General features: G+C 40.4%; 1 protein-coding gene across 4 annotated transcripts in view; it reads left to right on the forward strand.

The window, feature by feature from the left end:
* Positions 1-23,890, forward strand: part of LOC117731405 (zeta-sarcoglycan) — a 283,875-nt gene that overhangs the window by 209,485 nt on the left and 50,500 nt on the right. For all 4 annotated transcript variants that reach the window (XM_034533761.1, XM_034533778.1, XM_034533752.1 and 1 more), the window contains one exon: positions 15,069-15,156. In XM_034533761.1, the coding sequence (XP_034389652.1) occupies positions 15,069-15,156 (88 nt within the window). The remainder of the gene's footprint in view (positions 1-15,068; positions 15,157-23,890) is intronic.

A 23,890-nucleotide genomic window follows, 5' to 3' on the forward strand; every position in this document is an offset into this window, starting at 1 on the left:
CTCTCACTCCCTGAAGGGGTAAAAGGTGTCAATAAAAAAATGGTGGTTTACTGCTTCAAAAAGGATGGAAGCTGGAGTAAACTGGGATTCACAGCAATTCAATTCAATTCAATTCAGTTTATTTTGTATAGCCCAATATCACAAATTACAAATTTGCCTCAGAGGGCTTTACAATCATGTTCTCCCCGTGGCAGCGTGGGTTCTCTCCGGGCTCTCCGGCTTCCTCCCACAGTCCAAAGACATGCTGCAGGTTAATTGATCTCTAAATTGCCCATAGGTGTGAATGTGAGAGTGAATGGTTGTATGTCCCTACATGTGCCCTCGATGGACTGGCGGCCTGTCCAGGGTGTCCCCTGCCTTCGCCCTATGTCAGCTGGGATAGGCTCCAGCGCCCCCGCGACCCTAATGAGGATAAGCGGTATTGAAAATGGATGGATGGATGGAGGGCTTTACAATCTGTACACATACGACATCCCTGTCCCAGGACCTCACATCGGATTAGGAAAAACTCCCCAAAAATAACCTTTGACAAGGAAAAAAGGGAAGAAACCTTCAGGAGAGCAACAGAGGAGGATCCCTCTCCCCGGATGGACAGAAGCAATAGATGTCATGTGTACAGAATGAACAGCATTTACAAAGTTACATAAACACATTACATGAATATGACAATGTATGAATGGACCTCCAATCCATGAAACAGAAGGAGGTAGAGAGGAGGCGCATCAGCAGGGCCAACGCGGGAGGCCGGCTCACCAAGCATCAGACACCTCCAGGTCCAATGGACCCTATAAGATGTGAAGTCACAACGACTCCGGGGAGGAAGCAGAGTTAATAAGGTGCAATGGAGAGATGTAAATTCATCCATAAGGAGAGAGAGAAGATGAGATAGGTGCTCAGTGTATCCTAAAACATCAGCAGTCACAATACTTGGCGATTGACCCTTCACTAAGCCTTGCCCCTTTGTTATTAGACTGCCATAACTAGAATGGAGCCCACACTTTCACCAAATCTAACCCCTGAAGAAATATCACATTTTTAGAAAAAGAAAAAAGAAAAGTAATTACAGACAGAAGGAGACAGCGGGGTCTACAATATGTCTTTGAAGGAGACGTACAGGATGTCAAACTGACTCAGCAGTGAACACTATATGTTGGAGTTCACGTGGCCATCGAGACAAAACACACTGAAATTAAGGAGTAACAAAAGGCCCATCCACAAAACGAGCCTGAAGAATAAGAAAATCTGAAACGATTGCAAGTGAGTCTATGGGGCAGAGCTGAATGGTTGTCGGACCCCACTTCACAGCAAAAAATTATTAAAATGTACATAAATGCTACACCTGCTAATAATCCACTTTTCAACTGCGATGCTCTCAACACTTTTAATCGTAGAACAATACTCTTGAGGTAAATTGAAGGGACAACACTGGTGAATCATTTGGAGGAAAGCACTGTGACAGCAGTACACAAGATGTGTTGATTAAGTAGCACACTCCGTCGCTCGAGTAGTGGCTAACATGTGGCTTCTCTGAACCTGCAAAAACAGTGAATGTGCTGTGTTGGATTGTAGCCATTTTTCTAGCCAACAAACATGTCGCATTGGAGGCAATGTATGTGCAGCTCACAGTCTATGGGATGGACGAAGCGGACACCATACTGCCCACAAAAGCCCTACTGGATTGAACCATAACTTATTTTCTGATTATATCAGGAGAAATCTGCAAACATTATTAGAGCTCCAGAGACACATCCAAAAAGGAGAAAAATAAAAGAGGAATGAGCAGTGGGTGGGAAAATGATAGGTCAGGTAAGTATGAGCGAGGTTCATACAATCTGTAGCTGATGGTGGTTTTGAATAGTTCAAATTAAGTTAGGAACTTGGTTATCTATTCAATTTTCTTGATAAGGGATGGCTCTTCATAGAGCATACAAAACGGCAGACTGGAAATTAACATTTGTTATCAACATTTGCATGGAGATACTGTATGAATAAATTGCCTCCAGCACTTGGACGGCCTCCCCTTCCTCCCTAAAGCACTAAGAGCAGCAGTCTTCAGACATTCATTCAGACATTTCCTTCCTTGATGGTTTTCTTCCTGGTAAAATCATGAAGGAGTAAGGTTCCCTTGACAGGGAGCTCCACTTTCTCTGGGGCCAGCACAATAACACAGCAATAAATCTGCCACTGAGAAAATCCTAGTGCTGTACTCAGATGTCAGCCTGGCACAGCTGAGGTGATAACTAGACGATGGTCTTCTTCCTGAAGGTGTTAGTGCCTGGCACGACTGGAGAACGTAGGAGCCAAATCCCAGACCAAAACAATGGGAAGCATTGCTCCAACGATGATGTCATCCAGCCAAGAGAGAAGTAGAAACTGGCAAAGTAATTGGTCCTGCCATATGCAGCAAGATACACAAATTAAAAGCAGCATATCTAAATCACTACACACATCATCAAAAAGATTAAATCTACAAAATAGTAAATACTATTAAGTATCTGAATTAAAAAAATTCAACCCAGGACCTTATACACAAATAAAAAGGCATCTCTATCACCGCAAATGTTTAAGTGCATTACGTGGCACGTGGTATATAAGTGTATATAAAGTGTCTGTTTCAATAAAAAAGGCTTCCAGCTAACTATGCATGGCAACAGAGTACATGCAATGATAAGTATGTAGCAAAAAACAGCTCTTTAACACACAGAAAGGAAGAGGATAGACATTCAAGAAGAAAAGGTAACGGCATGCCATTCGCATCGAGGGAGACAAAGGAGACGAGAAATGCTGCGAGTGGGCTGCAGTTTGTTGTTAACAACACATGGTGATAAAGTAGATATGAAGAAAAACAGAGCAAACACCGTCTGAGTCTCCAGTGGATGAAACATAGACAGGAACCATGACAACCAAAACTGTCGGACAGTCCTGAGTAAAAGAAGAAGGAAGAAAGTCTTATAAAGGAGTCCCTCAGTTTGATTGTATGTAACTGAAAAGCACATTAGAAATACTGAATACAAGATTCTCACCAATTCAAACTTCAAATATAATCCACCTTTATTTTGTATACCGGTGCATCACTTTGAGATGCTTCTCCTCTCCAAATATCATTCCATGAAAAAATGACTTCATGACCAAATGGCACATCTTTCTCAGGGAGAACAGTTATGTAAAAGTAAAGTAAGTCACAGAGCAGCGGGAACTAACGTTAGGCAATAAGGACTAGATTGAGATCAAAGTGAGATATAACAAGCATGTAAATAAGCAGGGGGCCTTCAGTTGCCTGGAAACTTGAGCTTTGAAAAGTAATTGAAAAGAAGACAGTTGAAAGATAGATCAAGGACAAATAAAAAATAAAAAAAAATGACAAGAAAAGAGAGATGAGAGAGGTCTGGTATTGTAATTCATCTGTATGGAAAATATTGCATCTATGTGTTATGTATACCAAATCCTTAGACACTGTCTTGAAGAACTATTGTATTACATCTTTGAAAAGTCTCACATTTGAGACCCATTTTTAGTCTTCTGTCCCAACTTATCTTATCATTGGATCCCTTGAACAGCCTTGTCCTCCTCGTTCCAACATCAGACCCCATTTATTGTTACCCTGGCATAGTGCTCTACTCCCTGTCCATTAGTTGTTTTGGTACGCCCTCACCTTCAGCACAACCCCATGAGGCTTTTTATTTGATTCAAATTGTCTATCTGCAACAAACAGAGGGCAGTTAGCGACTAGCTTTTCAACATAGTGAAGCACTTAGCAGCTAAAGAATCAGATACTTCCCTCAGGAGTTGGTACAGGTGACCAAATCATTATTTCTATTGAGGTGTTTGTTTTTTTTAAACCAATTCTCGCCTACTCATGTCTCTCTCCAGTGTGTCTCTATTATCTATTCCTGTATTGTATGTCTCAAGCACCATTTAAAGAAGTTACTCAGAGGCCTCTTCTTTAGTTTTTGCAAACTGTTTCCATTAAGCTCTGCCTTTCCACTCAGACTCTCAATGTATCTTGTAAATTAGCACTTAATTAGCATTTCACTCTGTGTGTATCATCCCATTGCCTTTCACATCTGTTTGTACCACTCACACCTATCAACATGAAGCCACGTCTCTCATCTCTCAAGTCCTTTGGCGGCTGATGTGTGATGCCAAACAGAAATTCAGTGGTGGCCACGCTTTTTATGGTGACACATAATGACATCATGTTATCTGCACATTATGAAAAGGGATGCGTTCTAGCAGGTTCATTTAGCTTCATGGGTTGGAGCCATTCTCTGTCCCTTCTATCTCCATCATGTCAATTCCCACTTGTCTCTCTCACACTCTCTTCACATATCTGTCAACCACTCCCATGTCCCATTTTATGCAATATTCCCTCATCAAGAGAATCCACTTCATCTCTCTCATGTCCCGTCCTTGTAAACCATTCCCTGTCATTATGGAGGCAGCTACTCGACTGGGGATTTCATCACATGGCTGAGAGCTCTGCCGAGATGCCAACATCAGGAGATCCCAGTCACAGCAATGAGGCACTAACAGACCACAAGACATACTGAACTGCTAGAAAATGAGCCAAAAAGCCCAGAGGACCTTTGATTGAAGTGTCAGTTCCTGAAACCACATGTAAACACAAAGGTTGCCCCACTAAAGAATGCTCCAGACTGAATAGAAAATCAACAATTACTCTCCTCCCTTGACTGTTTCCATGCAAATGATGATACATGTGCACAAACGTTGCACAGCTAAACAAGCTTGGTGATTTAGCATTTTTCATCAAAAGAGGTAACTGTTACCCTGGATTGGTTTTTGGCATGGTATACATTACCAAAAATCCTGTATGACAAACTGAAACATTCAGTCCTTCTGAAAAAGTTCGGAAACGTGACCAATTCCCTCTTCAAAGTTTAGCAAAACAGAACAACTATTTAGCAGGATTTTTTAATTGTTTTGTTATTATACTATTTAACAGGATTGAGTCCTTGAAGAAAATAAGAAACACAAAACCCCCGCCAGCTTCAAGCCCCCCAGTGAATCACAGTATTCAGTTTGAGTTTGAGTTTGTTCAGTTCCTACTCAAACATTGCTTGTACGGGGAGAGAGAGGATAGCATACATTAAACAATAGCTCTGACTATGGGATAACAAGCTGGTAAGGCTGAGCTGGATGAAAGACAGAGCAGTATGTTTTGAGAGAGAGAGAGATATTAAATTGACTGGTCACTGAAGAACACAACACATGTTGGTGCATTTAGGTACTCAGCATGTTTTATACTCTGTAAACTGAACCTGTCCGTGGTTGAAAGCTGTCATTGCCTCCTCTCCTTCATTTTGTTTTGTGTCCTTTCTTTTAACTACAGCTGCACTGACTGTGACGTAGATCCGGTTTGAAACCAATAACCTTGAGGCGAAAGATAAGCAAGTGCATCCCTGTGTTATATTTCTCCTTGCAATGATAACTGTGATCTAGATTAGTTCTGGACCCTGTAGCCTTTAGGCTAGTAATAGACCAGTAATGTAAGTGGTATTTTTCTGTGCTACCTATGATCTTTCTTGCTTTGATGGGATGGATTGTCCTGACTGTAGAGGTGACAAGGTTAAAGATTCTGTATAGCCATTCAAAGAAAGGCACAGATAATGTGCACACACTAGCACCCATATACGCTTGAGTTCAGTACAAATGGAAAAGGATCTGTCATAATCCCCGGGGGAATTGGACGGAAAAGAGACAGCAAAAAGGAAACTACAGGAAGGAAGAGGGATGCCACAGCAATAAAACACGTATAAAGATGTATCAGATTTTAAATGAATTTTGAAAGACACAATATCATTCCAAAGATTTCTATTTGGAATCCATGACTCTGCAACATCGGCCTGAGAGCCAACGTGCCAACGAGAGCAGCACAACACCAGTGATGTTAGAGGGATGAAGAAGAAAGGAAGAAACACAAACTAATTTAAGGAGTAGTTGTCTTAGATTGTTTTCAATAAAAGTATTCATGAGACTGTAAGTCAGTGTGTGTGTGTGTGTGTGCGTGTGTGTGTGTGTGTGTGTGTGTGTGTGTGTGTGTGTGTGTGAGTGCGTGCGTGCGCATGTGTGTAAGTCAGCCAGTATAGGTCTCAGAAATTCCGCTTGATCAATAATTTATTAGCAGCAATGCTTGTCTGCATGGGCAGGTGTAAGTAAATACACACATATAGACACATACAGGTGAACAAGGTCAACGTTTGTACACTTGCTTTACACACAGGTATTGTCTCCGACGAAGGGCCTCCTTACACACTTATATAAACTCTCTCTTTCACACATAGACACAAACTTTTACAGAGTTAACTTATTACTCTTTCACCTCAAGTGTTTGTACCACGGGGGAATTTTTCATGGCAAATGGAGCATTGCAACTTTATCTGCTCCGCCATGCTCTCCTCCTCCGTCCTCTCCACTTATCTTGTCTCTTCTCCTCTCCTCAACCATGCCACAGGATACAGAAAACGTGCCTCCATAGAGACAAGTGTTGTCATGAAGTGGCCATTGCCGTTCCTCCATGTTGACGTGGTGGCTCTGCATGTGTGCACTTCAATCAGATTTCTGTTTCAACACAGGCTGCATACTGAGGGTGTTCTATGTTTCAGTAGGATAACCCTGAGTGTGGCCCTGTATGTGCTCTGAAGGCTGCAGTATCTTGTGTTTGAGCGTGCGTGCCTGTATTTTACGTCATGTTTATTTCTGCTGGTTCTTTACTCAAGTCCTTCTGTGCAGGATCCTGATTCAGCACTCACCGCTTCTTTGCCATTGATCTCACTTCAGGCTCCATGCAAGTTTAAAGCCGACATAGACCCATGATGTTCATGGAGTGGATTTATATTTAAATAATAATGACATTACTGAATATGTTTTGATATTATATGTGTGTTGGTGGGTTAGTGGCTCAGTGGAGAGAGCCTTTGCCTGACAGTAAGAAAGTGCTCAAGTCAGTTAGTCTGATGTGAGCTGGATCCTTTCTGCGTGAAGTGTGCATGCTTGCCCCGTGTCTTCGGGGGTTTCTTCTGGTTGCAGTATTACCCATTTGAAAAGGTGAATGTGTCATGAACTGGCAGCCTGTAACCCCACCTCCCATCCCTTTATAGAATAAGACCATTTAGAACATGAATGAATGAGTGGGTGTCTTTTTTAGGGTTTGTATATGTTTGGCTCTGGAAATATTATTATATGAAATATATTTATATTCATTTATATAAAACCCAAGTAGTTTTCCATGCGCTGCTCTTTGTTTGAGAGATTGCTTCACAGCCAGTTAACAAGTTATTTTGAAGCGTCTTTGCTCTCCACATGGATTATTTACCTGCATTTAACCAAAGCATGCTAAACATGATTGGTCAATACCACACAGAATACAAACGGGAAACCAGAAAGCTTCCAATGCCAACATATTCTGTTAGATAAGTGTAGAGATAAATGCATTAGGAAGTGATTCCTAATGCAACAAAAAAGAACAAAAGCTACCAATGTTGCATGCCGGCGCTAGCCTCCACAGAGTCTCTTATTATGCATTCATGCCAGCGACAGCTGGTCCAACGTAACACCTCGAGCACAGTTGACACAAACGCCCACCTACAAGGTCACAAAACATAACTCAATAATGAATAATTCTATTGTGTCTACCGTTTCTTTTATTGTACTGAGATTGAGTTCAGCCTCGGCAAAAACAGCCACGATAAATATTTGACTAATGCCACAGCAGGACTAACAGTATCCTCAGATTGTGTTCTTAAGACCATTATAGGAAAATGCTTTCCTGAGTCCTTATCTGAGATGTTATGTAAAAATCCTGCAGATGTATTTTATCTCTAAGCCCTAAGGTAGCAAGGTATTATTTTTAAAACATTACTTGCAGGATCTTTGTTTGCTAATCTCTGGAATAATAAATGCACAGGTAGGAACTCTAAGCACCTGTTCCACAGGCTACAGCGAAATCCTCCTTTCACCGCGGATCAGATGCATTTAAAGAATCACATTATTGTGATTACATTTAGATTTTTTTCAGAAATCCTTTAACTGTTGGGGCAGCCAAGTCAAATCATTCTGTGGCAGCAGCCAGCCCCTGGCTACCCCCGCACAAATCACAGATATAGAGGCCAGCTGATGGAAAGTTATCCATATGTTCCAAGGCAAACTGAATTCTGAATAGTAATAAACTTTGGACATCAATAAAATCCAATTTGTGGTGCAATATATATAACGAAGGTGGTTCGCCTAACGTGAATCTCATCCAGTATTTCTTTCCAGCTGGCATCTTTTTCTTGAGCTGTGTGACTTTGTTGACTGGTCCCTTATGCATCATACATTATCACGGAGAAGCAGGAAGTGGAGGGCTGACGTAGTGGCTTCTGTTTATAGATTTATTTGGTGGGTCTATCTCTAAAACAAATGTTCTGCAGTTTACCCTCCTCTCCCTTGCAGCTCTATCTTGCTCCCCCTCCTTTTTCCCACTCTCCTCGTTTCAAGATGTATCACTCTGCAACCCTAAAGCCGGGAGGTCCCTGCTTACCTCTGCTCCTCTTTCCCTCCCTCCAACTTTCTCTTTCTGCACCCCTATTCCTCCCCTCACTCTTTTTTACCCCAAGCCCACCAACCACCTCTTTCAACCTTTCTACCTGTCTGTATCTAGTTCCATCTTTCCCCCCTTGAGTAAAGAACAAACCTGTCTGCAGTCTGGCAGAAAGAGCAATGGGGCTTGGCGGCACATTGGAGCCTTTGACCCCGGAAAACGCTCCTAGAACACCCATTAAATAGATTTGACCACTCGGTAAACTTTTCAGGAACAAAAGCAGCAATTTAAACTTCCTTTTGATGCCTCTGTGCCGGCGACAGCAATGACCGGAGGCATTATGTTTTTAGATCTGTCCTTCCAGTCCATTCCAGCCTTGAGTAACATTTTTCCACTTTCATCTGATTATTATTTGGTGGTCAAAGGTCACTGTGACCTCACAAAACATGTTTTTAGTAATAAATGTATACACCTATTATGACAAGTGTCTAATAGGATAATATGATGTGATGGTGTTTTGCATATGAGAAGAGGCACGCAGAGGTATGCAACCGCCAGGCGGTAATTCTAGTTATGTAAGTAATATTTGTATAGTAAAATAGCATGTTTTTGCAGGATTTTACAATAACACAATGCGACTCAATGAATCTTTAGCTGAATCATGAAGAGATCACTCGGCATGTGTGAAAAGACAGCAAATTATTCCCCATCTAGCTGGAGAGCTGGATTAATGGTTTCAATCGTTTTCTGTTTGTGTCTGGAGACTTGCAAATAGCACACACCTGTGCTTGTTGTGGTGAAATAGAAGCTTACTCTGCTGTATATGTAAATATAAAAAGCACCAGTATGCGTCACGCTGCACACATAAACAAGCCGATGAATGCTCGCTTGGAGATGGCTTTTTTATTCAAACTCAAACAAACTATGTCTTCATACAAAAGCATGATGCTCACAAAGCACAGTAGCAATTCCTTGACATGATGTATTCACTAAATGTTTTTTTTGTGATGTACAGGGCTGGCTTTCCACTGAATCTTTCAGAGGCAACACCTTGTTGTATCTTATGCAGAGCACAGTTGGCGGCCTGCATTAGATGTGAGATACTTATACCGTTGTGTATAATTGACATATGTGTCGGTGTGAATTTGGATATGCTTTAATTATCTGAGATTATCTGAGATGTTTAGAGTTTTGGAAGGACAAATCCTAAGCTTGTATCAAGCCGACAAGAAAATACCCCAATTATCAGAGTTTCTGGTAGCTAGTTGTCAAAAATATTTATTAAAAGAAAAAGGAAAAAAAAAGGTTGCCCCAACTACATGAAACTTGTTCAAGCAGCAAGAGGAGCTACTTATACAATACTACCACGTCAGTGCAACAATGAGTTGTGTCTGTGTTTTACTAAATATAATATTGCATGTTTCCTTTTATACATTCTGACATGTTGTCTTCCACTTTTTTTCTGGGATCAGACCTCAGCACAGCCCTGAGACAGCTCCCCCAAAAGTATCAAAACCTCCTGACCTAAATATTATTGACTGCAATGCAGTCGTTCACCAGTTAATTATATTTCTGCAGTGCTACTCTGCCCTCGTTTTGTTTTGGTCTTTGTTTAGATTTAGGATTTTGATTGGTTACTAAAGATGCATGTATTGACTTTTTGTTCTGAGCGATAGCTGACCCTCGTTAAACCAATCATTAACCGTTAACCGCAAGGTTAGTGCCTCGCACGCAGGGGTGCTGGGGTTGAAGTGCCTAACAAGCCGCCCAGCTGCAACGATAACCCAATGCACTAACAGATTAAATCCATAATTTACAGGCAGCTGCAGTGTGTGCGCCAAACGTCTGGGAGAATTAGCAGCCATGATGTTCCATGCATTGTCATGGACACATGCCGCCACTTTCCCAGTGATTCTCCAACGCCTGTGTCGCAGTACCTCTCTCTGCCTGAACTGCTAAAGATTGTTTTACCTAGACACAAATACCGTATAAAAAAACATGTTATAATGGGAAACTCTGTTGTACGAGGCAGGGTGTGTGTGTGTGTGTGTATGGTCAAAATGCACGGATGGGAGCAGACACTGCGGGAGGGAACTGGATTAGGAAAACAGTCAAGGCTCTAAGGCTCTAAATCACCCATCCCAATGAACCAAAAAGAGTTCATAGAATAATACTCGACCAGAACCACTTAAAAGTTACATAAAGAGGAGAGGATGGGAAGCCAAAACCTCACCCCTGAGGTACACGGGCCCCAATATGATATATATTATATTTTAGTCAGCAATGACCCAATGAGAGCCAAAATAGTTGCGCAAAAAGATAAATTAATTCATTTTTAGACAACCTTGAATACAGAAACGTGAAACAATTTTACCATGGTAAATGTAGTTTTGATCAAATTTTCTAATGATGGTATTAATTGCATGATTTAATTTGCCAGCTCCATATAACTCCATTTCAAATGATTTTGTATAGAAACCACTATACTTGGTATTAAGCAATTAAATCAAGTCGCACAATGACGATGGCGATTATTGTTTCCGACATAGAGGTCTAAAATGATTGCTGTAATTTAGAGAAAGCCCTGACCTTCAATGTTATGCTTGGTTCTTAAAGTTTTGCACTATGCAAATTCACACACACACACAAATTGGACATGACCTAACCGGCTCAGTCTCATGCCATCTGATTTAAATGGATGTAACTGATCTCCAAACTGTTAACACAAGGCATGTACAGGACATGGATGTTAAATAGATGACAAGGCTCCTGAGAGCACACAAAGACCCTTGAACATATTAAATCTGAGTACAAAGAGAGTTAGATTATGAGCAAACCCTGCTTTATTTTCTGTTGTTAAATGGCCGTGGGGACTGAAAAAAACAAATTAGCACAGCACACCAACAAACACATCACTTATTTAACAGTCTTTGCTAATTAGCTGAATTAAAGTCGAGGAATGCAGGGACGACGCGGGCACTTGATATTCTGTTTTAGCTCAGGCTATAAATTGTATAAACTGCCTTTACTGACATATTTCTACGACTTTCCCTGTTTGTCTTATCACCCCCACTCTTTGACTCGTTCACCACTTTTCTGTACACTTCTCCTCACTATCGCTCACTCATCTCTGTCTCGCCATTGTTATTTACAGCTCCTCCCGAATACCAGAGAAATATCTATAGTGGTATGACTCTAAAAACAGTTATTTATGTTTTTCTTGCTGTTTTTACTCAGATTAAAGTAATGTGGCTGTAATTAAAGAATCTCCATTTCAGGGAAGATTTGAAAAAAAAAGTTGTCCAATAATTAGTTTTAGTTTGGGAGGATATGTTTTTCAGTGACATGTTTAATTTGGATCTGACCTGCAGAAATCTGTCTCTACCTCTAGTCAGACTGAGAATGAGTACATTGCTGTTGAGACGGTGAGACGAGTGGAAAGACAGACAGACGGGTGGGGTGAAAGCTGTTATTAGAGTGATGACTAAACACAAATAACCAATCATGTCACTTATGAACTTTCAGACCACACCTTTTTAAGATGACAGTCAGACAGGCGGTCAGTTTGGGGACGGCTAGTGAGACAGGTGAGCTGAAAGCTGTTATTAGGACCCATCTGTACTGGTGGCTGGAGGCTGTGATGAGGAGCTACCAGTTCACAGCTTATTATTACCTGACTAATTACACTGGCTACCTCAGGCTGGCAGCCCTCTCTGCCTGTATTTATAATCAAAGTGAAATGAAACTATTAACTGAATTAATGGCGCCGTGGTGTGTTTTTTTGTCGGCTCACAGGAGAGCCCATAATGCGTGTGCCTTTTGTGTATTTATTTGTGCCTGTCTGCGCATTTTACACGATGAGGGGAGATTTATGAGCGAGACTGTAAAAACAAAAGCCGCAGGGACAGTGCAGAGGGTGAGTGAGAAAAACAGAGTGAACTGAGCACAAAGTAAACATCACAAATGATGTATGGCACATGTGAGGAAAATGCTGCATGTGCTCACCAATCCGTGTATCCAATTATCCATCCAGTACCACCGCTCTCACCGTATGCATCTCATATATCTGAGGATTTAGACATCCATTTTTCCATATGGTGATTGGCCAGCTGTGTAAAGGTGAGAAAGAAGCCAGGGTTTAAACTTGTCCCTCAAGCTCTGCTTTTCTGAAATGCTGTAAACGCTTTTGTCTTCTTGAGCCACACCGTGGCCTCAAATCATACTGTAACATGCACTTTTTGAAAAATGCGCTTTCAAAAATGCGCTTTTGGAAAATGCACTTTTTGGAAAATGCACTTTTGTAAAATGCACATTTGAAAAATGCCCTTTTGAAAAATGCACTTTTGAAAAATTTACATTTTGAAAAATTACATTTGAATAATGCACTTTTTGAAAAATTTAAATTTGAATAATGCACTTTAAAAAAAATTCCCCACCACAAAATACAAGAACACACACACACACGATTGGATTTCTGACATCAAACAACGTTAAAGTCTGTGCGACATCTGATGGATTTGTGCCTAGAAGACATGAAAAGATTACAGTACCATTCTACAGAGGAAACCTTTTTCAGTATAATTCCAAAAGGATGAACTTCAAACTAATATTAAAATGAGAACACATCAAACCACCATCAAACTTCATGCACTGAAGATCAGAACTGTGATGCGAGAAATTAACCTTTAATGTTACAGATATCTGAATAGGTATTCATATAATAAGCCTGGTGTGTGGACGGCCCATTCGTTAAATTGTCCTGAACTAGTGCCGCACTGTAGCACCCATCACGTTGCACGGTACCTTTTGATTGATTTAGAGTATGTGTTACTTCATAGTGAAGACTGCACACTTGAATGATGGATTTTAGATGCAATTTATCAACAATATTGTCTGAAAGGATTTCATCATGGCACCGTGTGCCAGCATAGATAAGCACACGCACTTCCCACCCTTCAACGGTTTAGTGTGATGACAGTCCGCTGTGAATGTAGTATTGTTTGTATTATTGTATTGTTGTAGTATTGCCATTATTATTACATGCTCCTATGTTTCACCTAAACAACACCAGTCCAATTGTTTGTCTTGCTTTATAAACAGACATTAGCAGCTATTTAATATGCAGCAATTATTTACAGCCCTTATTCCCACACATTTGCATATATGAGTGCTTAATCAAATGAGATTTCCCAACTATGGTTGCATTTCTAAATGGCCGCTCTAAATTAATGGGATCCGGCCTGTTCATGCACACTGCCCATTGAGCTGGAATGAGTCGGAGCACATTACATCTGCCATGCTTTACAAAGCGCCCATCGCTTTTAACAGAGTGGAAAGATAATATAGTGAAGCCTATCACACGCCCCGTTGACAAAGATTCATCCAGCATACATGCGCACGGAAGCAGATGAGGAAGGTGCTGCACAATAAACCGTATGGAGCGCACATTGTTTGTTTGGCAAATGTGTTACCTGACTCTGTATGAGTGGGTGGTGTGTGCATGTGCACATGTGCTGCGATGTGTAGACTCATTACGATGTTAGTGTATGTGTGAGAGTGTGTTTTTCACATCTGGAATGAGCGTATGTGTGTATGTACACATCACAGCCACACTCAAGTCATGTGGATGCTTTTGGTGTGTGAGTCCCTGGACCCTGCAAAAGCAGACCACAAGAGAGAGAGAGAGAGAGAGAGAGAGAGAAAAGAGGATTTTTCCATTTCAACGGATCAACGACTTTCCAATTTTAACACAATTCTCATTTGGAATTCAGACCGGAATGCAGCAAGATATTAATTTGAGGAAATCAACAGAGAAATTGGGTCACCTGTGAGCCTTTCATTTCACGCCGACAAAACAAATAAGCAATTTAGAAGAGGGAGTACGAGAAAGTAAAGAGAATAAAAAGAAAATGATGTAAGTGTAGTAATATATATAATAATGAAAAAGAAAAGGAAAACAGAACAAAAAAGTTGCTTAAGATTGTGAGTAGGACGATTTTACTCACTGGTAGGAAGGTGAGGGATAGAGCGAAAGAGACAATGAAAGACAATGAAAATGGCAGACATGGGCTTAGCATTCATTGTAACACACGTCCACTGAACGTAAACCGATGTGGGAAACATGCGGCAGAGGTCAGGGACAAGGTCACACTTGCATTTAGCTTATTTATGTTGAGAATAATCAATACACACACATACACACACACACAGACAAACACACGACTGGAAACATGCAAACACACTCACAGACAGGATGCTGTCTTGAATAGATTATTCAAAGTAGATGCAGAGTACGTCAGGCTGGCAGAAGAGTCAAGTGCGAACTGTGAAGGTTGATACAGACTTAGGCAGCATTGGATATACAGGTCAATGCCCTATTGATGAGGAAGGGGCTACAGAGGGGTACAGCAAGCAGAGAGAACGTGTGTGTGGGTACGGAGACTAAAAGTGGATCATTTGTTTGTGAGTGTAAGAAATGTATTCCTCACTGTTGTCTTAATCATCTTTGACCCTCTTCTTCTTTCTGTAGGACAGCCCATTGATCCTCCAGTCAGACAGAAATGTGACTGTCAATGCGAGGAACGATCAGGGACAACTGACCGGTCAGCTAACCGTGGGTAAGACAGACACACATACACACACCATACAAAGTCATGTCTATACACACAACATTGTCAGTAAACATTTTCTTAACCACATCAATTCTCCCAAACAGACAGTTATATTGCTTTTTTTGTGCTTGAATTCCAAAATGTATTTTACCTCCATCTCTTTACCAAACTAAATGCTATGTTTCCATCAGTGTATCTCAGTGAGGCTGACAGCCACGCTTATTTCTCAACTAAATCATTTTTCCAAGATCTCATTGGATTAGTGAGGGGCCAGTGTTTTACAGAAGACGTATAACACATGTATCATGTTATTATTGAAAAACAAGTTTTAGAAGATGAATGAAAAGATGTTTACCTAATCAGATAACAAAATAAAATGTATAAATTAAATTGGAATACTTTTTGGGCTTTATGAATTACTCTGGCAACGTTTCGAAGTTTCCGTTGTATAATATCAGATCGTCAAGCTTCCAGTTTAAAATACTTTGGGGCTCACTCATGTAAATGAAACCTAACACTGCACACTGGTAGCATAACACAAATACGAACAACACGTTTACGGATAATACCACCAAGTGGAAACAGACTGTGAATAGGCAGTGCCATTTTCTTTGACAGCCATGGAACCGATTGTTATGGAAGGACTATTGCGCTATGAAATCCATTGTACTTGATCCGCAGTTGCTCAATGGGAGAAGTGAGGGTTGAGGGATTTTGTTGTTGGCTGACAGCTGTCATCAAAAACAAGAGAAATACCTCATTTTAGTTGTAACAGAGTAATTGAGTGGTCATTCAGACACATAACAATCAAGCATAGGGCCAACAACAAAAACCTGTAACATGAATGGAATCATTTTTCATACAGATTTCACAAAAATATATCATGTCTGATAATAACACTATGAACGATTTAGATGTAGATGACATTATGATCAAACTGCACTAAAGAACAATAGAAGGGTACATATGTAAGGAGTGGGTGTACTAAAGACTGGGCATTGGCACTTAGGGTCTCTAAGCCCACTGCTCCTTAATAACTAAGGATGGGTCAAATGCAGAGAAGAATTTCCCCACGGCAATCAATAAAGGATATATTATTATTAAGTGAGGAGAGTTGCATAGACAAACGGTTAGTGACAGAGGAGAATATGCAGACAATAGTTTATGAAACACCTTACTTACATGATCTGCGCTTGTCGGTCATGATTATGATGGTGCATCACTTTAAATGTTTCCGCCGCAAGGAATTGTGAGACGACATTATCTCCTTTCCTTTCATAAAGGAAGGTCCAGTGTTTCCTATGCTAAAGGAGCTAAGTAAGGAAGCATTGAAGCTCCTTTCCTTTGCATTTAGAGAATGGGAACAGCACTTATCATGGCGGACACTTAGATAGGAACCTTCCTAACCAAAAAGGACTATTCAACTGCAGCCTATATATGACTTCTCATTAGCTTCTACACACACTTTCACTTGGTGATGTAAGTTGTAATGAAACATTTTCTTTTTAAAAGCCAATCTGAATTGTTTGTGAATTCCTGCTGTTCATCTGCTTTACTAATCTTGTTCATAGGTGCTTGTCACATAACTGCCCAGTGCTCTAGTTAGTTATTTGCAGACCGTCATCATGTTTTGTGTCACTGTTGTCTTTTCAATAACTTCCCCCTCCCTTGTGTCAGGTTTATCTTCTACGAATAAACCAAGTGGTTAGTTATCCTTCTCCTTTGTTGTGGAGGAAACTGCCGTTCAGATTTGGCTGCTTATTGACGCCGTCAGAAACACTTTCAGATGTGATTTGTAGAGCCATAAAACGTTGCCAATGTGTGACTGGCTTTTGGAATGTGTGGTTGCATTTGGAAATTAAACACAACATGCATCAAATAACCTCTCAGTGTATTCCAGCCTTCCACTTCTTTGTCAGTGAAAACATTTTCATATTTAGAATAAATTATCTGATTCCCACCTGACTCGTTGAATTGTTACAGAAGTAAAAGACTTTGAATCAACTGGTGGAAGAGTCGAAGGCTCCTCCCCACTGTCTCAATTGTTTGATGTGAACGCAGCAGAAAGATGTTCATCACCTGTAGCCTGGCCGAGCACTTCAATGGCCTTTCGGCACACTCATACTTTCCCTTGCTGACACTTCTAAAGTTTGAAATCCTTGACAGCTCACCTCCTGCTGTTACAACTCCCCAAAGCCGCTTTCCTCGCCAAGTGAAGCACTTTAATGCTCATGTGTGTCTGAGTGAGTGTGTGTCTGCGTGCCTGTCTGGCCGTCAGCAGAATAAGTCGGTTTTAAACCTAGACAGCCTAATTTATACTATTGTGGAGAAGCTTGCGCAGAGCGAGACGGTTTGTCGAGCTCCACGTTTGGTTCTACATCAGAGTCGGGAGATGGGTTTTCCTGACACGTACCTCCCATCCTGTTACAACAACAACAACAACCACTGCATTAATTCTCATCACAGCATACCTTTTTTCACAACCGTGGCATTGTGGTGGTACAAACATATATCAAACTATTGAGTCAACTGTGAACTGCCTGAGATTTAAAATCAGCAGGTTTGAATACAAAATAGATGACTTGCTACACGCAATCCACCGCGGCTGTACTATGTATGCCTGGCATGCGCGAGATGTGCCCGCACCTGCCTGCACACAATGCATAGGCGCAGAGCGGTGGCAGAATAAATCAGGCTGCTAAAGGTGACATGAAGAGTGTTGTGTGTGACCTCTCTTGTGCAGTCAGATACAGAGTCACGCTCTCGTGAATGTACACATGCTGTTATACATACCTAAATACTGAATTATCTCACTGATATTCCCTTTGAGTCACCCTCATGCACACAACCAGATATCACAAAGCGCACTCGAATCCTTACTATCTGTCACACACTCACATTCTCACATCAGCCACAACTTTGGGTGGAGATTCCCCAGACACGGGGAGACCTGCCAAGAGAGTAGGAGTTCCATCAATAACCACTTTGTGACACACACACACACACACACGAAAAGACTCTCTGCATTTGGGGACAAAAGTAAAAAATAAAAAGTCAAGACAGTTTTAACGTTTTTCATGAAGTCCAAATGATTTATTGGTCAAAATAAATGATTAAACATAGGTTGCCAACGTATCAGCTTGGAGCATTGGTCCTAATTGCTCTTTTTTGTTCGGTGCTTGACATTTCGTCTACACGACAGCTTCAAAAGGTAACTGATGGACAGGCAGCGAAAATAGCACCCGTCACCTGCAGGGCAAATGTTAGCTGTAGCAGGTGAACATTTCAGGTCACCTGTCACCATGACAGAAAGGTTTTCCCTTATATTTAGAAATATTATTTTCCAAAAAGCAATTCCCAAATTAGAACTGGTCAACGATTTGGAGTTGATTTCAAACCCGTAGAAACGTTCTGTGACCTGCCAGGGTGACGGGGAAAAAACGGAAAATGATATAAGATCCTGCTGATCTTATATCATATATATATATATATATATATATTTAGTATCCGCATCGCCAGAAATCCAGCTCTCCTTTTTGATGATTAAAATGACTTGTTTAGGGAGTGTGTCACACCTTACCATACTCAGCTGAATGTTAAAAAATGGAAAGAGGAACACACACATTCAGCAGTGAGAACCTGTCATCCTTGTCTTCTGAATGGCCGACCATAAAGATGATGAGTGAACTTGGGAGTTTTGAAGGCGTACCCTTTCACCCGCCCATGATGTCTCAGCATTAGAGGAAAGTGCCGCACGCTGTGGGATTATTATCATGACAGGGAAAGGGAATTTCCTCATTCAGTTCTGATTGGCTTGTCAAACTTTTTAAAAAAATAGTGAAATGCTGATCAAATAAAAGTCGACAAAGCACTAACTGCTGCATTTTGCAAGATGTACTGTAGCTAAATGTTGGACTAACAGATGATGTTGTAATGAGAGAATACAACTGGTGGAATGAATTGATTGGATGTGTGTATTAGGAATCCACTTTTTGTAAAGCAGCAAAGAAAATCCTTTCATACAGGTGAAGATGGTTTGTATGTTGCTACGTTTGAACTTAAGTAAAGCTGTGCACTCAGAATACCTAAGCAATATTGCTAAAGGCTTAAACTGGTCAGCTCATTTACTCGTCACTGTTTGTTTGCCCATTCACAACCGCTGTGCAGTCATTACAGCTCGTGTGAGCAAGTGTTTGTGTTCTGGCTGTCTTATTGACTTTTCATTTTTCTAAGTGCAGGGTGCTGATAATGAATGCTTTTCGTCCTCTAGCGGGAGAAGTATTGGTGGAACTCATTATTAGCCTTGTGTACGAGTGTGTGATATTTTAATGGGGACAGTTTTTATTTTTTCTAAGTGTAGACGCAGAAGCTAACATGTATTTTGGGAAGAGTGAGAACTTGTGTGTTTTTGAAAAGATTTTGGGAGGGTCATTACCTCTCAGCTGCCATTAAAACAACACCTCCAACTTTAAAAGTGACTTTCAACACTCAACCTTTTGCTCTCTCACTTTTTTATCTTTCATTCAACGCACTCGCATTTCCCTCGGTCTTCGCTCCCTTTCTTATCCTCCCTTTCTTATCCTCCCTTTCTTTATTCTTTTGTCTTTTTTTTTTACCTTTCACTCCCTCTTTTTTAATCATGCATGGACCTCATCTCTTATTAAAACACTGAATTCCCTGCTGACCTTGTTACCTTCTCCTATACTCAGGCTTTGCATTTATCACGTCATTATCTCTACCTTCTTACACTAATTATGTTCCCTTTTATCTAGGTGGAATCAGTCACCTCATTTCTCTGGCATTCAGCTGATGTAGCTCAAAAAGTGTATTATCAAAGCAGCGACATGAAGGGGCTGAAAGGCAAAGGCCATACAGAGTATTAGATGGTTAATGATTTGTGGTGAAAGTGGAGTGAAAAAAAGAGAAGGTCTGTCATGTGTTGGCCTGGGAATTGGTACTCAATACCTTTAAGGTATCCAAAGATTTAAACCAGTGCCAATAGTATCACAACTTCTCCAGTCAAGCGAGTTAAACACACATTTAAACCTTTTTGTACCCAGATCTAGAAAAAAGAATACCATTCGTATTGTTTTGCTAACAGCCAATTGCTGCAATTGTTTTGAGATTCAATACGACGAGTGCTTGGCTCAATACCCTAAAAGTACAACCCATAATGGTGTTGTTCAGTCAAACACGCTGTATTTGATGGATTTGGCAGTTCAGTGTGCCGAAAAGCCACCAAGATGCCAGACGACACATGCATGTGTCGTCTGATATGAATTAAATGCAAACAATGCAGGAGTAATATTCCAGGAAAAACTTTGAATTTGGGTATTTATTTTAAAATAATTTGGATGGGCAGGTGACAATTTCACAACTGAAGGTTTTCATTCACATCATGGTTATCGAATGAAGAAGAAGAAAGGGTATCCAATTGATATCGGTATCCCTTTACGGTACTGCCATTTGTACTGGAATCATAATTTGCTAAATGATGCCCAGCCCTGCTCAAGTGTTGTTGTAGTTATGAGTCTTTATGGGTGGATTTGTAGCTGTGGAAATGTAATAATATACAGAATGTAATCCTTTTCTGTTTTCACTCATCAGAAACATGGCGTGGCTCTAGTAGATAAACAGTTGAATGTTCGCTAAAATTGTTTTCTGTGTGCAGAGTAGTACCATAAAATTCAATTGTTCCATTACACACAGTCTAATTATGAATCTACATCTTTTCAAATCCCCCTCTGAGAAACAAATGATGTACAAAACAATCATATTTTGCATTGATCTCATTTTCAGCTATAGTGAGATCTTTTTGGCTTGATTTGGCTGCCTTAGAAACAGAGATACTAAGTAGCCTAATTGTATCTCCCTCCCTCATCCAATCAGTGGAGTTCAGACAGCACGTCTTCCTCATTTTATTCTGCCTCTCTATGATCAAATCAATGGTTTTAATGAGGCAATTAAAAGTACATAGAGCTGCGCATTAACAAACTGGGATACACTTAAGGGGTCATCAAGGACTCAATAAAGGCATGGATTTACTGCGATTGTTGTCAGTTATTCCTATGATTGCACTTTAATTGCACAAAGGCTAATTGTCTGTATGCTGCTTTGGCTGCATTATGGCAGATACGCTTGTTCATATGTGTGCGTATGTTTACCGTGAGGAATGGATGTAATGGAGCATACGAAGTCATCCGTCTGCACCAGTGAACTATAGGCTCCGCTCTGTTTACTGGTGGTTGGACACAATAATAAAAGGACTTAGATCTACTATTTCAAACATGAGAGTGTTCTCCTTGATGCTGGTATGGCAGGTATTTTACATAGGTTGGGATTATTTTCCTTGTAAAGTGGAAGAGAGTATTTCTATTAATTGTTCCCCTCTTTTAATAAAGCGGGTTAGTCATCAAACCACTTTCATATGGATTAGTGGCGATTGTTGGAAGTGCACTCAAGATCTCAAACCATTTCCATTCCTCTAACAAACTCAGTAGAGTCGTGGACAAAATAACAGACACATATCAAATTATAGTGCAACTGAATATAGCAGTTCATAGTGTTTGTTTTCCCTTTAGACTTTGTCCTCCAGGCATTATTACATTTGGGTGTGATAATATGAAGTGTTGTTTTGATGGATTTCATTATATTGTGATGCATTCCTTTATGTTGTCAATCGTCTGTATCTGTAAGCATTATAGGCACTAGAAAATGTTTTATCTTTTGATTAAAATATGTCTTGAATGAACGTTGTAAAAGCTACAAGATTATGTTTACCGTTTATGCATTGGAAGGAGTTATACGACCGTGCAATAACCATCTGTTTTTTTTCCTGTGTTTAATAAAAGAACATTAAAACATCAGAGAAATGCATGCTCGTTGACACATTCAAATAAGATCACCGTCTCCTTCAGGCAATCAGGAAGACTTTATGTGTGTTTATGAGCATGGAATGTTTATTGCGAGGATAGCAGAAAACATCCCTTTAATGGTTTGCCATAAAGAAACAGTGCACTGTCAGTATTTCTTACTATCTAGCCTCACATCTGCACATCATTACATCTTCAGGACATAAGAAAGGTTGTTGTCTTCTGCCTATGTAAGTCCTACATTTGCAAAAAATCAACCAAATTGCCCCAGAAGCAAACAAAAACAGGTTATGTGTTAGTATTTCCAAACAGCAGTTTACAATTTACAACCAATAGTATTGCAAGCTGACAACATCCTTTCTGTGTGGCACACTAATAATGTTGATTAGCATTTTCTTCTTTTGCATTGTCTGTGTGAAAAAATATATGCATAATTCAGAGTGCACCTTGGTTGAAGAATCTGCCCCAAGGTCAGAGCAATGACTAATATTAGCAGTATTTCTTCAGGCATGTTTGGAAAGCAAACATGTATAACTGTGTGCATTTTACATAAAATGATAGAATGCCCTTCTGGAGCTTCAATTTTGTACACCACTACATCCCTTTAGGTACTAGTGCCATGTTGCTTTTACACTGTGCGCACTAGGCTGATATCCCGGGGAGGGCTTTCAATAACTGCAAATAGTGGAATATGTAAAATCAATCTTTGTAATTGCGAGTTTCAGGGTAATAAAAAAGCGCAAGGAACATTTGTGTTCTAAGTTAAGTCAGATATCATTTGTACTCTGCAAAAGCTATTTAATGTGAGCACCGTGCTACCTACAAGCAGGTACTGTACGTTGACACTAGGCTTTTATTGCAAATGTAAAAGGTCAATTAATAAAATGTCTGTCACGGCTCACTAACTCATATGTAAATGCAAGATGTTTTATCTCTTGCTGCTTGCATTTGCCATGACTTCAGGATATTAATGTAATTATGTTCACAGAGGCATGTAAGTCACTACAAAGCCTGAAAGATCCGATATACCCTCGGCCACATGTTCTTCAACTTTAAACAAGGGAACCAACTCCAGATTATCTACGATGATTGTGGGGAAACTCATTTTATTTTTAATGTCTTGTTCCTCAGTCATGTCATAGTATAAAATGATTGAGTGTGGGAATGGGGTTGGCCTAAAGGTTTGAGAGGCACAAAGGAGAGAGTGACATGTTAGAATCTGCATCTCTTGACCCGCAAACCTTTAACTTTGTTGCCCGCCCTGCAACAGTTTCCATTAATTTATCCATTTATATTTGACCTAAAACATCTGACTATCATATTGTGCTTATCAGTTTAGTGAGGCTTACTTTGGTAAATATTTTCATATAAAGTAGGTCAAATAAAATAAATTAAATTGCGATGCATCACTCCAGACGAGCCTGATCCTAGCCCGGTTTGTTTTCATGCCTAGCTTTAACCTTTAAGCTTAGCTGGTCAGTGGTATGGTCTAGAAAAGTAAAGCAATGGTTCCTCCAACTTCCCTTCAAGTAGTTCCTCATAGTTGTGTACTGTGAAGTACACATCACCAGCAGCTCATGTATTAACTTGGGTTATTCCCCACTTGAGATACAGAGCCTAGACCAGCACTGGGCGACAGTACAGTGTGAGCACAGTGTTCACACAAGTCAACATTTGTGCTTTTTAAATGCACCAGAAATGCATTCCTGCTTTAGGCCACTTGAGTATATTATGCATGCATTTGAACCACAAACACAATTGCAGGCAGGGCACTGCAACAAACCTGAGTTACATGTAACAGGGGAGTTCAGCAGCATAGAAGTCCCCCAATGTCGAAGGGAGATACTGTACTGGTGGTCTCTAATCTC

Source organism: Cyclopterus lumpus, chromosome 1 (genome assembly GCF_009769545.1).
Source record: "Cyclopterus lumpus isolate fCycLum1 chromosome 1, fCycLum1.pri, whole genome shotgun sequence".
NCBI lineage: Eukaryota > Metazoa > Chordata > Actinopteri > Perciformes > Cyclopteridae > Cyclopterus > Cyclopterus lumpus.